The 16191-nt window shown below is 29.9% G+C and overlaps 1 protein-coding gene, 1 long non-coding RNA gene and 1 other non-coding gene across 4 annotated transcripts in view; all 3 read left to right on the top strand.

The window, feature by feature from the left end:
• Sou (required for meiotic nuclear division 5 protein souji) overlaps positions 1-6644 on the top strand; it is a 14943-nt gene extending 8299 nt beyond the window's left edge. For both annotated transcript variants that reach the window (XM_014432426.3, XM_067049405.1), the window contains 3 exons: positions 466-568; positions 2409-2563; positions 4080-6644. In XM_014432426.3, coding sequence (XP_014287912.1) covers positions 466-568; positions 2409-2563; positions 4080-4143 — 322 coding nt within the window. In that variant the 3' untranslated portion in view covers positions 4144-6644. The remainder of the gene's footprint in view (positions 1-465; positions 569-2408; positions 2564-4079) is intronic.
• A 4055-nt stretch (positions 6645-10699) lies between these two features.
• LOC136796252 (uncharacterized) lies at positions 10700-14396 on the top strand. Its single transcript, XR_010843941.1, has 2 exons — positions 10700-10940; positions 11871-14396. It is a non-coding gene; the product is annotated as an uncharacterized lncRNA (long non-coding RNA).
• A 585-nt stretch (positions 14397-14981) lies between these two features.
• Positions 14982-15120, top strand: LOC112210796 (small nucleolar RNA SNORA70). Its single transcript, XR_002945312.1, has one exon. It is a non-coding gene; the product is annotated as a small nucleolar RNA SNORA70 (small nucleolar RNA).
• The last annotated feature ends 1071 nt before the right edge of the window (positions 15121-16191 follow it).

Here is a 16191-nt window from a genome sequence, read left to right as displayed (position 1 = left end):
GTAAATAAACTATTTATTGTAACTAAAATAGTAAATAAACTATTTATTGTAACTAAAATAGTAAATAAACTATTTATTGTGTGAACCAATATTAAGGTTTTGCCCCACTTTGCAGGGCTAAAAAAAGATCCAAAAACTAAAAATATTGTTATCAGTTTAGGAGTATAAGATAAGATGGAACATAAAGTAAACTATGGTACAATGTTAGTTGGTGCTGGATAAATAGATTTGGAATACTTCAGTTGCAACACTTGGCCACCCTTTGACCATCTTTCTTTTTTTTTTTTTTTTAATTATATCTGATGAAGCCTATAGTTTTTTTAAAAATTTTGATTGATTTATACTCGCATTTACTTATTTATACATTATATTACCATTCAGTGACTGATCAATGTACCAAGTGAATGATTTTTATGGGCCTATTAGTCTCTCGAATTTTAAATTAGTTTAATAATTTTTTTACAGCGTGAATGCTGGATGCATCGCTTTACCTGCCCTGCTTAATATCAAACAGGTTATGCAGCAGCGTCAAGTTAGTGGTATCTGGAATGGAAAAGATGAATTACCTGTAAGTCTGATGCTATCGTTATATTAATATGTATGGTATTATTTATATTATTAGGTTTGATTCTATAATAATTGTTAGCTTTGATTTATTTTTACTTCTGAATTAAATAATAACTAGGTTGAGACAGAATTAAAATTAAAAAAAAAAAAAAATTGGAACAGGTAGAAAAAAGGTATTTTTATAACCTTTATAGAGCATAATTACTAAGCATTCCAATAGTCAATGGGGCATGCAGCTATCAGCCAAAATACTATTTTCTGATTTTAAAAGAAATCAAATCGTAATGAAAATGAATTAGCTAAATCCATCCATCTTGCCAGAACATCAGCATCAAGTTTCACTTTTGTGTTTGAAGTCGAGCACTGTTGAGGCAAGAGGAGGAAATGCAGGATAAGCTATAATGTTCTGTTAATGTATTAAGATAAGCTCAAAATGTTGTTGACTGAGTGATTAGATAGATTTCTTTTATGACACAAAATTATTCATGTTATTTTAAACATAAAATTATTGTTCCGTTGACTATTGTTTTTATATATATATATATATATAATCATTCATAACGCCTCTTAATTTTATCCAATTCCTACGTTAACATCAACTAAATGTAGATTTAATGCCCTTATAAGGGGTATATAATTATTAGGCTAAAAAAATTTATTTTCCAATTTTTTTTATTTAAGGATTTCTTGAGGTGCTAAAAACAAATATAAACTATGTTTCACTCCTAAAAAATCTTTTACCACACTTTGATAGGTCAGTTGGTCTGAATTGTTTCAATATTTCAAAAAATTTGAGTCCCGGTGAGGATTGTTATTTAAAAACTATTTATATTACTAAATCATAATAATAAAGTAGACAATAATTTATTGTATTATATCAATTGTGTTTATTAAATCTATATACATCCTTAAATATAGCAATATCAAAGCATTGCCAGGTGAGCTAGTATATACAAGGCTAAGTCAATTATTATCCGCAAAATAGTTATAAAATTTTATTTTAATCAAATAGGAACCTTAGAAATACATCATTTTTCGACAGTCCCCTTGCTTTTCAACGGACTTGGTCCATTGTTGTGCAATCTTTATGATGCCCTCATAAAAGAAGGTTTTCGGTTGAGCTGTGAGCCAGGAATGTTTCTTTCATTGCTTCGTCCAAGGTAAATCGACGGCCCCTTAATGCCTCTTTAAATGGATCAAACAAGTGATAATCTGATGAAGAAAGAGCGGGACTATATGGAGGATGAGCCAGTACTTCAAGATTGAGTTTCAACGGTTGTCCGGCTCCTTCATCGTGCATAACACTTGAATGACCCTTTTGAATTTTTTAATCCATTCTTAGATACTCTGTTGTGATAAAACACTGTTCCCGTATTGTACCGAAAGTCTTCAATGAATTTCGGCCCCTGATATGCCTTCCGACCACAAAAAACGGACCACTGAACGTTGCTCTTATTTGGTGCAAATAGAAAGTGGAGCAGCCATGATTAACAGCACTACAGCGATAACAAAACTAACCTAGCAGCTTGAAACTTGCATAGACATTACAAATAAACAAAGCATGCATCATCAACGCAAAACGACAGTACTACCATCATAAACTAAAATATAACTAAATTGCAGATGAATATTGACTTACTCTAGTATATAAAGGGGGTAGAAGCTGAAAACCATTGGCTTAATATATTTTGTTTGTTGCAATGTTAAGGTATTTTTAACAACAAATTTATTATATATGTATAAAATTTGTTTGTGTACAGCTTATCCCTGATAGAAAAGTTGAAATTCAAATTGTTTTTATTTAAAATATTTGGTTATTAATTAATTTATTGTGTTTTCAGATTGAAATCGATCTTGGTCCTGAAAAGAGGTTCCATTCTGTTTTTGCCTGCCCTATTTTGAAGCAGCAAAGCACTGAAATCAATCCCCCTATGAGGCTTGCCTGCGGGCATGTTATTTCCAGGGACGCCCTCAATAAGCTAGCTAATTCTAACAAGTAAACACATTTCTCTTATCTATTATTAATATCTACTATTTCTATTTTATCACATTTGTTCAAAAATCATTTCAGTACAATTCAATTTTCATTCTGCCTAAAATGAATGAGGTTTTCTCTCCGTACCTACTATGATCTATTGATGATTTGTGAAACAATGATTTACTATTTAATTATCTAAAATTTTATAATTGTAGAAATATCATTAATTGTAGATCTAATCAAAGGGAAGTTGGTCGGGAAGTATCGGATGGGAGGGAGGCTACAGTCAGGAAAGAATTTAACAAAAATATATAAAAGAGTTAATTATGTTAATTGATCTAGTTTTTAACCTTAAGGATGCTTTGTACCTTGTTAGTATATATTCATGGTAACATTTTACTTTCATGAAATCTCAGCTACGACAAAATGATTGGTTTTCATTGAAATAAAGTTAAAAATGTTTAAATTATTAAGTAATTACTAGTCTTAACGATGATTTTTTTTTCTCACAAAAATAGAAAATGACAGATTTTGGTTGAGTGAACCAAAAGACTTGTTATTGAAAATATCATCAAAACAGCGGCAGATTTTGAAACTCATCTTCAGTTTATCAGATTTTGACATTCTTTTATGGCTTTATAAAAAGGGGAGAATAAGTTTAATTAATAATCTATTTTTAGATTTGTTTGTGGAAAAAAATTTATAGTTCTTTATTAGCTGTTGGGCCTGACATGATTATTATAACAATCAGATTTGCCTTTTAATATTTAGTGATGTGGAAGTTTAATCTCGTGCAAAAAAGAAACATCAACGATTTGCCATGTTGAATCTAAAATAATAATATAATAATTATTTAGCTTTAATAAAACTGCTCATGTTATTATCATTATAATAAAACTGTTCATCTCATTATCATTTTAATAAAACTGCTCATCTCATTATCATTATAATAAAACTGCTCATCTCATTATCATATTAATAGAACTTTTCATCTTACTATAATTATAATAAAACTGCTCTTCTTATTATCATTATAATAAAAAGGTTATTGGGAATCTTTTTTTGTTTGTGGAAAATTCCTAAGCAAATTTTAAACCATTAGTATCTGAATTAAATAACCAACCCGTCAATATTTAGATAAATCAGGTAAAACATAAGGTGACATTAATGCACAGTCCAGAGATGATATCTTTCATATTGACTGTCTATATATAACTGAATTAATCGTACATCATTCTAAAATTGTTTGCCTATTTTGTTGTTGAGCTGTTTTAGAGTGATACAATGTTTCTACTTGCTTAAAAGTTTTTAGTACGTTGGTATGATATATTTTATCTTTGGTCTACATTAATATGATCTTATATTTTTCTGTCTTAATGACACCTGTATATGTGAAATATTGACTAGTTTGTTATTTAATAATGTTTTTCGAAATTAAAGGTTTTTTTTTTTGTTATGTTTCAATATTAACCTATCAAATTTTATAGTATAGTAAAGAATAATCCTTAATATGCTTTAATTTTTTCTTTTACAGATTGAAATGTCCTTACTGTCCGATGGAGCAGAATCCTGCTGACGCTAGAATTATTTACTTTTGATTATACAGGAATTAGTATATAAAAGGATATATATATACATATAAATTAACCTCTGATTGTTACATTGCAACTAAAATATTTAGGGGGTTGAAGTTTTTTTAACGAGAAGTATATATAATTTTAAAAAGAGATACTTCGAAATTGTTTATTAATATGTGATGACCTGTTATAGTTTTTATAGCGGTTAAAATGATATTTTGTGTGCTATACCGTACTGTCTTAATCATAGAGCATTTTTAATGTTATATATATAGCCAAATTATGTGAATTCAAAAGTCATCTGTTGTTGATAATTGAAAGAAAATGAGTTTTGTACTTAAACTGTTTTGAATTTGATATAAAATAAAATAAAGAAAACAATAAAGTAAATATAGAGAAAAGAATAGTCACGTGATTCCCTTCAATGTGTGTGTGTAAATAGTGGAATAGCATAAAGGTGGGTAATAATACTGTCAAAACTTGTAACCTATCCAATATCTATTGCATCTATTGATGGGCTTAACTGTGGAATCTGGGTTACCGATTACGGAGTAGCTCTCCACTCTATAATTCAGAAAAATTCTGAATAGAGACTGTATTTTTGTGCGGTAAAAAATGTGCAGTGTAAAATTATCTCAATACCCAAATCCTGTAAAAATCAATTATTATTTGCTTCATTATAATTTGTACATGAAAAGTTATGTCTATCTAACATTGTTTGAAACAAAATTAACTCGCTTAATACTTACAGTAATACTGAAAAGCTAAACTATTTTAATTACAAACCATGTACATCCATAATTGAAGCTCATTGTATTTATAATGAAAACTGGAAAATTTAGTTTACCAAATTTTTAAAGATTTTGGAAAATCAGCTAAGTTACTATGTAGAAAGGAGTATTTAAAATATTAAACTTTCAACATTGGATTTGACCTTTTCAAGTTCCAGAAATCTTTATTATTTTAAATTTCATTTTTACATAATGAAATCAAGTACAAAATTGCTAACATATTCCTAAATTTTTAAATGTAAATATGATTTTTGTATTGTCACAGAAATCGAAGAACAATTGAAATCCCAAGATTTCAATCGTTTTCTTTTTTAATAAACATGATTTAATGTTGTTATGTTAACATGAGTTATGTTAATGTTATGTTAGGAATTAATTGTATTACAGTGAATGTAAAAATTAGAAATGAGATTTGTAGTTTGTGTCTTGATTGTGGCAATAATTGGCCCAAATTAAAACTAGTGTCCGAGATAAGAATAATTAAGCTCGTATCATGAACCTTTCGACCAAATATTAAATTTATCTTTCCCAACATTCTTTGTTTGATTTTTTTAATGAATCATTGGCTAATTTGTACAATTGAAAAAATTTTAAAATTCGAAATTGCGATTTCGTGCAGAAAATCATCGAGCACAAGCCAATTTATCCAATATTCTGTTGTTAATTAAATTTTCCTGTTCATCAAGGTTAAATGTTAAGTTAATCTGGTGTCAGTATTCCACTGTTTAGCCAATCACTAACTAATGTATTCTCTATTTCCTGGATTTAGATTTATAGAATCATCAGCTCAGTTTCCTTTTTTTTTTTTAAATTGCAAAACTTTTTATAATGCATAACAATATCGAAAGTGCTTTTGAACTGTTTTAGAAAATGTGGTTTGTTATTGCTTGTATTTTTATGAAGAAAAAATTTTGAAAAGGAAAGTGAACTGAGCCCATAAGTTATAATTTATGTTCTATTTTTTTTTAATAAAGAAATTTATAAACAAGTGTTTCAAAAAATTTTTTTCTTTCCTTTATTATTTTAGTTTTGAAACTCAGATCCAATGTTTCATAAATGCCTGGCGCCCTGATTATTTTAATTGTTACAATTAACACATTGACTGCCGTCTAATATATGTAACTAATATAAATTTTTAGTTATATATGATGAAAAGAAGGTGAGGGGCACGGTCAGTAAAATAATAACGAACCCAAAGAAGTTATATTTATTTTACTACTGCCCATCACGTCTTATTTTAATTTTAATGAGGTGTAGATAGTTGACCGTAGATTAATGATTGGAGAAGTTTGTCGGGGGGTTGCAGTCAGCAAAGATGACCGCACCCCCCCTACAAACTTCTCCAATAATTTTAATTTTACTACTTGCTTCTTTCTGACTTCAATAACTTTAGAAATTATTTCTTTATGTTGTTAATATTATATATTTTCATGTTTCTCATTATATAATATATATATATTTTACTTTCTCAAAATACTCTGTTTGATTTTAATTATTTTTTTTCATTTTCTAATATATCCAATATTTGTTATTTTTTTTGTATTAATTTTTACCATTGTAATATTATTTTTTATCTTATTTTGGTATCTTTGGTTATTTTCTAATTTCTTGTAATATTATTTCTTTATTTTCTTTTCACTATATCCAAGTTGTTAAATAATTTTTTGTGAGCCCCAATGAAGGGCTGATATTTAGGCTGAAAAGCGGCAAAAATAAAATTAGCCTCACTTATTTGTGTTTATTATTACTCTAATGACTGCACCCCTACCTCTTCCTCATTTTGAACCTATGGTCAACAATCTACACGCCATTGTTTGTTATATATTACATAGTTCTAGGCAAGAGTCCTAGGACTAAGTATCAGTTACATCTATCTTATGTTGTAGACGAAATATTTGCATGCCAACCCCATTGTTGGAGTTTGTGTTGATGGAAAGGTTTACATTGGTCAGTACACCTTCGAGAAAGTAGAAGAATTTATCTATCTGGGAACTCAGGTGACCTCCACAAATGACATTAATCTTGAAATAAATTGTTGGATAATGGTTGCGAATAGGTGCTACCATGGGCTTCAGACACCTTAGCAACAGAGGGGTATTTAGAACTTCCAAGGCATGCCTTTATAAAACTCTTATTAGACCTGTGCTGACCTATGAATTGGATCGCTGGGCACTCCCTAGAAGACTTGTTAGTTTTAAATCCTTTGTAGAATAAATGGGACAGGGTGCAATGATGGAGTTTAGAGACAGCGCACTAATGCCAAGCTGATGGTCCTTGCCCTCTTCAATGAGGCCATCATCTGTCAATTACCATGGATGGGACATCTGATATTCAAGTCCTCAGGAAGATTCAAAACAAAAGGTTACACTAACAGTCAGTAGCCCTATACTGTGTTGGGAGAATGATGTGGCAGATGATGTCCTTCCTGGGCATTTGAAACTGTAGAGCAGCAGAGAGATGACTGGTGGTCCAAGTTGCAAGCAGCCTTGCTTCCTTGAGAATGTACTACACTATTTAAGAAAAAGGAGTTTAATATCTCTCCCAGCATTGCCACAGATAGTCTGGTCCCTTTATCACTTGAAGTCGACCTTTGTGAATCCAGAGAGCAGCATGCTGGTAATCCTAATAAAACAAATAGTTGAGAATTTCGAATTGAAACTTGTCAGATGTTAGTTTCTTTTGGTAGGAAAGTCTACTTTGTATCCTCTCCAGTTCTTCTACATATTATTTAACACGGGGATTTTGGATGAGGGATTCCATTGAAAATATATACAAGTTTAAAACGAATTTATATTGTGACTTTTTCGATCCTATGCGTCCTGCAGATGCAAATCGCTAAAAACTGCTAAAGATGTTTTTTTAATTTGTATGCAAATAGGATGAAAATCGAAAAAAAACATGAACTAAGTTGTTTGAGAATTCCATTCCCTGTAAAAATCCGTCAACATAATTAAGTTGTTTATACCGCCGTCATACAAAAATTTGAGGATGGCCGGTCAAGGATACTCAAATTACGATAGGTAATTCTTACGGGTATTTTACGGTAATTAGGTAAATTCTCAAACCGCGGTTCCACCCTAGATTTTTGTAATTCAAGGTAAAAAAAAATAAAGAAAATAATGAACTTATGTGATAGGTGATTTCTTTCTAAAAACATGTTATAATTAGTAAGGTAACATTTTTGAGGTGACATCTTCACGGATCACAAGATCACAACCACTCCTTTGAATAGACTAGATTAATATACGTCGATTCTACAGTAAAACAGGAAAGATTTAATGAGCTCAATTATTCGTCATATACTTATCTCTAAAAATAATTGGGAGGGGGGTAGACGAATAAAAAAGAACCTTATCTAGACTCCATTCTTACAATTTTTCTATTTTAGGAATCTCAGAATGTTTGTTGAAAATAAATAAACAAAGTAGGCAATCATCGTAGAAGAGATGGTTAAGATTACTTCTAGCATTCCCAGAAGGCTGATGCTCTCATAGCAAACCTCTTCGTCACCTCTTTTATTTTCGTATATATTGCGTGTATTGTATGCATTAATTACGTTTATACTGGATTTTCAATAATTTATTGTGATTATAGCTACTAAAAATCTAAAAAGTAATAATTGACTTTTATGAAGTAGCAATGAAATGATAACCGGTTTGAATGCGGAATTACACATATTTCTTTTACCCAATGTTTCCGAATGGACTATATATATATATATATATAAAGTATGTACGTTTGTAATGGGCTTAGGTCTGCTCCCCCCTTGGCGAAATCCTGCCTACGCCCATGGTTAACATTCTCGATATCATAACTTCAGTATTCTCACCCAACCGTCATTTTGCTCAAATTTTAAGTATAGTGATAGCATCAATGTCTCAATTATATTGACGAATTCTTACAAGAAATTAATTCCCAGATAAATAAGTTCTGTTTCTTTACTCCTATTTTAGTTCTCTTTAGCGCAAATCACCAACTACTAAAAAATCCTTTACGAGAAGTTGATTAGGGGTTCGGTGCGTGAAGAACACAAATAAATAAAGACTTATTTATTAGTGCCAACATTTCGGCCAGAATTTCAAACCTTCATCAGGGCTAAGAACAAAAAAACAAGATAATAACCATAATGAATAAAAGGAATAACAGTATGATTAGAAATACATTAGATATTCATTATGGTTGTTATCTTGTTTTTTTGTTCTTAGCCCTGATGAAGGTTTGAAATTCTGGCCGAAATGTTGGCACTAATAAGTTTTTACTTATTTCTGTTCTTCACATATCGCACCCACAACCATGTTCTCTTATATATTATCCACGGTCAACTGTCTACTGATGACTAAAAAAATCTTTGCGCTTTTTAGCAATTTGTCTTCACGAAGCGTTGGATTGGAACGATTTATTTATAAAATCCTGTTACAAATAAAATTTCAATAAAATCTTTTGTTGAATATATTTCTTTCCATTGGAGATTCCAATGTTGAGGGTGCTAAAAAAGGATTAGATGTTAAAATGTCGACTTTAATACCAAAAATAACTTTGCCTTCTCCATAATTAGACTAAGACAATGTAAAGTTTTGAAATTTTTAAAACTCTCGAGAAATGGGGGTTACATCGAGGCATGACCACAAGATTTGGTAGAGGAAGGATGTCAGAATATACTTACGATGATAGAAAGGATTGAGTCACTTCTACCTATTTATATTTTAGCTTCTCAGGGGCAATTATTAACTTCGAAAATTGGTTATAAATTTCGACGAAAAAGCCAACAAATTCTTCAGGGTTTCATGTTATTTATTTATTTTGCTAGAAGTCTGCTACACATCAACTTTACAATCACTTCTTAAAAGTAAAATGTTTGAAGACATATCATTTCATAGGAGCATTCGGTTGTGCTTAAGACTAGCTTTTTATTCCACCTTTTTGGCTATTCTCATTTAAATACTTGGTCAAGTTACCTTCTTAAGTCAGATCAAGATTACAGTATCATCCATTTTCTGTTTGTTCAGGTGTGACAACTGGACATTTTAAATTTGAGTGAATCTCATTTATGAATGAACGATTGGCAAATAACTTTCATTCTATGACTTTTCCCCAAGAAGTGACTTGCTATTGCTATTACATTTAATTGTAATAATAGTAGCACAACTTGAAACATTTTGTGTTGGTCGTTTTAAAAAGATAGTACCGTAGATTAGGGGTTTTCTTCTACCAACCATCTCAAAGTTACCGTACTTGTAACGAAGTAACCACCACCCACGAAACAATCTGTGGAATTAATACGTCCAATGCGAAATAAGAAAGCTCTTTTTATTTATTTATGCAAATATTAAAGCAAAGCAGTGTTTTCGTGTTTCCACACCTATGAATCTCCAAAGTTTCGATTAATATTGTTTACACTAATTCATTAGAAATGGGCTCCTAAGTAAATCGGCCCATGGCCCAAAAAATAATTCCTCCCAGGCTTTCAAAAATAATTCCGGCCCAGGTCCTCCAGTATAAATCCATTCCCAAACCTGTGTGAACTTAATTCGCCTCCGATTCTTAGTTCATCGATTAGGGGAAAAAAATAAGTAACTTTTTGTTATAAATCAAAAAATCTAAGGATTAAAATGATGGTAATTCAATAGGAATACGAGGAATGTTCCTTCTGCAAAACTTTAAAACCACTAATGAATACGATAATGCTCTTAGGAAGAACTACAATGTTCCTATCTCTATAAAAAAATTTTTATAGAATCGATTTTCTAGAAGTGCATCTTCCGTATTGCGCATGCGCTACTCACTGAAGTTACTAGCTTGTTCGTAACTCGGCCATTTCTACTCTCGCTCTCGGCTTGGTTGGTTGGTTGGTCAGTAGGCTCCTTAGCTACCGCATTTTATTTATTTTTTTTTAATTCTGTCGCACTGGCAATTACATTTTTAAAATTAGGGTTTATTTATACATATATAATTAAAGATTTAATTTCGCGATGCTTATATGAAATTCCAACTAACGGCGAAGAGAACACGAGATGTTAAGTATCCCAGGTAATTAACTATCTATTTTAAGAATTTAATATTGCTTAGTTTAAGTTCTCTTAACTATATCTTAGCACATGAAGTTTAGCGAAGTGTTGCCATATCTTTTCTCGAAATAATGCGCCACGTGGTCTTGGTTACCTACATGTTTCAGTTTATTGCAGCTTATTGTATTTTTTTACTAGTTTTTAATATGCATGTAATAATAGCATGGAAATTTAATGATTTATATATCACATAAGGGTATGTAAAGTTATATCTTAAATGCCTATGTGCTTGTTAATTTCCAGATTTATCTTATACTTGTTCCTTCTCTAATATTTTTACATTACTGCATTATTATGAGATGTGTAATGGTTCTAAGTTATGGAATTATATGATTTGTTGTATCATAAAACATTGTAACGAATTTCTGGCTTTTTTTAAAGACTAACAACAAATTTTAGGAAATTGGTTTAAAACAGAATTGTGTTAGTGTTAATTTATGGCAAGTGGCCCTTGGTTATTTAACATTGTTAAAATTTTTGTCTGTTACCACATTTTAGAACCTTACACCTAATATGATTATAAAATACCCTCTTTAGATATAAATGTTAACTGTTTAATATATGATAATATATACAACCTTGATGAATAAACTATTTAAGTTTTAGGATTTATATTCTATTAAGCTATTTTAACTCATCTAATGGATGAAGTTAATATTGGGGCAGTAATAATACTATTTAAAACTAACATGGCAAATATGTAATAAGCATGTTTTCCTTTAAAATCTCGTAGCTTGCATGCATGAACCAGTTTGTTCAAAGCATTGAGCCTATTTTTTCTTGTTTTGTGTGTCCATATGGAGTCAACAGATATATTTTTAAAATATATCTAGTGTTAACCTGTGGTATATTAACTTTGTTATTTGGATTAACTGTTCCTGTGTTTTTACAGGATACGGTTAATTGCTATATAACTAGTCTGCTAGTTAAGGCTGTTACTGGTGTTTCAGTTCGATAAAATGGTGGACAAACATTTTCTGAAGTCAGAGATTGCAAATTAATTTTATGATTAACTATTAGTAATGTACGTAATGCTTTCGTTTAGTTCATTTTTCACTAGTCAGTATTAAATATTAATTGGACTGGAATTATACCATACTTTTCTGTTTAATTGATTATTTTGGTTGTTTTTTTAAAAATAAAAAGATCCATTTTATTTTTTGGGGGGTTAATGCTACGCCATGAAGTTAGAATTTCAAATGGTTTATTTTTATTATATCAGGATGTCCTTTGGCCTGACATGCCAGTTGGGGTTGAGTATTTGTTACTAGAAGACCATCCCGTGTCAGAAGATCTGGTAAAAACAGAATTACATGTTTTTAGGAATTTTCTTAATTTTATTCTTTTTTAGGGTTTGTTCAGTGTTATTATTAAAAATTATTTGTTAATGACATTGAATTACCTATTAAATCAATGATTCTTTACTAAAATTAATAATTAATTGGATTGGATTAGGATAAATCAATGTTCAGTGCTTTTTATCATTCATCTTTTCCTGGGCGTAGTTGTTCCCATTGTTTGCCATTTTGTAATGAATTACATTTATTACTAAATCTTCCTAAATGGGTATATCAAGTCTATGTATTGATTTTTCTCCTTTTTAAATAAAATAAGTTGATCAATGCATAGGTACAGTCGATGTTCTAGAATGAATATGATTAAATTATATATTTATGCAGGTCAGTTATTTTCATACATTGTCAAGTGTGACGGCTGGTTTGTATCATAGTTAATTGTTCTGTTTAAAATAACTTTTAAGTTAATTATTGTAGTCTTATTACTATGATCATTTGTCCAATATTATTTGTTTATTGTGACTTCATTTGAAGAAACTAATTTTTACCACAAATTAAAAATATAGTTTCATATATTAGAAATTCTGAGGATTTGGCATTTATGTTTCTTACTTCGTTGGCAAGTTAAGTATTGTGATGGAGTTAAATTTTGAATATGTAGTTCTCAAGGGATGAATGTGTTACACAACCCTTGATCTATAAAATACTTTTCAGTTATTTCTTAATTATAAAGTACTCTTTTTTTTAAATTTATTTGATATAAATTTAGCTTTTTATGTTATATTGTATTCTGGTTGTGCCCAACAAAAAAAAAAACATGTTTTTTTGTAAATAGCAGTGATTTTGTCGCTTTATCCTTCAGATCTTTTCTATGCTCTTGTGCTTTTTATATAGCTCCAAATGTACAGTAAATAAGGGGAAAATATATTCACTTAAAATTTCATTAAATCACCTTTTAAACCCATAAAACATTGTCTTGTAAATAGGATTAATTTAGGAAAGTAAGTAGGTATCCATATTTTTGAAGTATTTTATTAATTTTTCCTTGCAAACTCATCTTATTTATATTAGTTTTTATGTAATTAAAAAAAAATACTTGCTTAAAAGATATTAAATTGTTCAAAAAGGAACAAAATTAATCTGATTCTATCGAGATAGCCTGCTGTGTTGTTCCCATTGTTTGCCATTTTGTAATGAATCTCATTTATTACAAAATCTTCCAAAATGGGTATATTAATTTCTGTGGATTGTTTTACCACTTCTTCTTCATGAGAAAATCAGTGATCAATATACAGATACAATTAATGCCTTAAATAATCGACGTATATTTGTACATAAAGGTCGTGTAGAAAGAAGGTACCCATCTTATAAGCTGTTTACGTGAGTCGTTCAGACCATTAAGTCAATAACTGGCTATATAAAACAGTTCCTAAAGATGTAAGCCCGATTAAAATATTGTGAGCTACTGTTATAATTGGTTATTAATTAGTGTATTTTCAAATACATTTTGTTTCTGTCAATACAGTATATGCGTTTTTAATATGGTATTGTGACTGTTCCATTAAAATTTAACATTTTCTGATCTAAAAATGGAAAGAATTTTAAGTGAAGGTTGAACAATAAATAATTTTACAAATTCTAATATTTAGGGTTTTGTTAGGATTCAGTGAATGAATTTTGAGATTGTAGTATCTACACCTAATTCCCAACTTTGTTAACCTTAAATTATGGACTGGAGTAGCAGGTGTTGTAGTTATCAAATTGTGATTGTCCTATTTCTTTTTATCGATGATGTCCTTTGTGTTCAATACAAAGTTTATTTCAGTATTTTATGCAATATTATCTATGAATCATGAACAACATATTGTTTAAGTAATAGTTTGATGTATTGTGCTCTTGATAAAAAAAAATTAACCATTGTGACGTCTTATTCCAGGCCATAATTCATATGTTATGATATATTTATTTACGAACAACAAAGGTCTTTAAAGTTAACTTTGTCTCCTGATCAGGGTAATGATGGCATGTGCTGAGTTTGGCTTCTCTGAACAGTAGGTGTTCATTTATGTTATGTTGAAATGTTAATGAAGACTAAATTATTGTTATAAGAAACTGTAACAGATGGTTTTAATTTTTAACCCAGTGTTCTCGGATGCTTGGTAATATCTATTATTACATCAAGTGACCCATTGCTGGGGATAATAAATTAGATCAAAGGTATCGTAGATGCTGGCAGCTTCAATTGGCCATGCGATCCAAGGAGCCTTTGATACAAGAAATTTTAATGCAAAAGATAAAAACTACATTTCCTTGTGAATTTATATGTTTATTTTATTGTGAACTTATTTATATTATTAATAATGAGTTGAAGATAGTTGACCGTAGATATATAAGAGGAAAATATGGTCGGGGGATATGGTCAGTAGAAAAAACACAAATAAACAAAAGAATTATTTATTTGTGCCAACGTTTGAACCTAATTTTGAGGGAAGACAACAACCGTCATTCAGAGAGAAAAAATAATAATAATAGACTAACAAATTTGGAAATACACATAACAATGAAATGAAAATGTAAACTAGTTGATAATTAACTATGGACAAAGACTATATTTTTTCTACTGACCACACCCTCCCTCTCCCCCTGACCTTCTTTTCTTATTTATATTATTGTGGTTTATGGTACTTACTGACATTGAAAGTACAATACCCCAGTCTATTAAGCCGGCTATCACAGATTTTTGATGCTGTAGTTAGTGCGCTAAAGCTGGGCACATCATTTTCTGGATTGTGTAAAATTTTGGTTATCTTTTTTGACCTAAATTATTAAGGGCTTTCAGAAACAGTTAATACAAAAAACTTTTGCTACTTGCTATAGACCCATAAAAAATTACTAATTTGTTAATTTCTTTTACAACGTTTAAAGAACTTATTGGTGTGATAACATTCAGCACCCCAGTCTATTAAAGCGGCTATCACAGATTTTAAGTTCTGTAGTTAGTGTGCTAAAGATGGGCATATCATTTTCTGGATTGTGTAAAATTTTGGTTATCTTTTTTGACCTAAATTATTAAGGGCTTTCAGAAACAATTAACACCAAAAATCGTGCTTTTTATAATTTATAAATCCAAACCAATAGAATAGCCCATTCTTTATATATATATATATATATATATACTTTTCTTTTAGTGAAATGGTTTAGTCCACTAAAACTGCTATAATGATTTAAAGAAAATACAAAACTTACATGATTAATTTTTTATCTGTGTTTTTAGTTGTGTACAGTTTCTCAGATCTTGATTTTGATTTTTTAATTTTTTCAGATGCTGACTTGTAGGGAGATTATGAGGATTTCTCTATTTTAAAAGATACACAAATAACTAAAACTTATTTAGTTGTTCTTACGTTTTGACCTAAATTTCAGGATTGAAAACGTGTAACATTGATTTGGAGGGGGAGGGGGGGAAATTGATATACAACCTAGGGAAAATATATTAAAATAATGTTAACTAGATGATATTAACAGAAGGTAATATATAATAAACTTTTTAATATCTACTTTTATCTACTAGATCCTTTTCCTTCATAACATTTTCACGTTATACACTGTATACCCTCTAATATTCCTAACTGTAATTCTTCATAATCAATGAAACTGAAAACCACATCACTCAACACAAATATTTTAAGTCTCTTCCCAGTACTGACTGCCTCCAAACATTCCTTGTCATTAAACCACTCATTTGATTCTGACATTACTTATATTCTAGCCACCATCCCTGACCATTACAAATGACTCCTCTCCTAAAGTATTTTTATTTTTAAAAAATTCCACAATATCTCTCTCCCCATACTAGATAATAAAAGGTGTTTTTTTAAGCTAGATAGAACTTTAAATTGTAAAAAGTAACACAAAAAA

The sequence above is a fragment of the Halyomorpha halys genome, unplaced genomic scaffold (genome assembly GCF_000696795.3).
Source record: "Halyomorpha halys isolate HHAL.00 unplaced genomic scaffold, Hhal_1.1 Scaffold1054.1, whole genome shotgun sequence".
NCBI lineage: Eukaryota > Metazoa > Arthropoda > Insecta > Hemiptera > Pentatomidae > Halyomorpha > Halyomorpha halys.
Note: the sequence above shows the minus strand (reverse complement) of the source record. Positions and strands in the feature narration are given on the sequence as shown.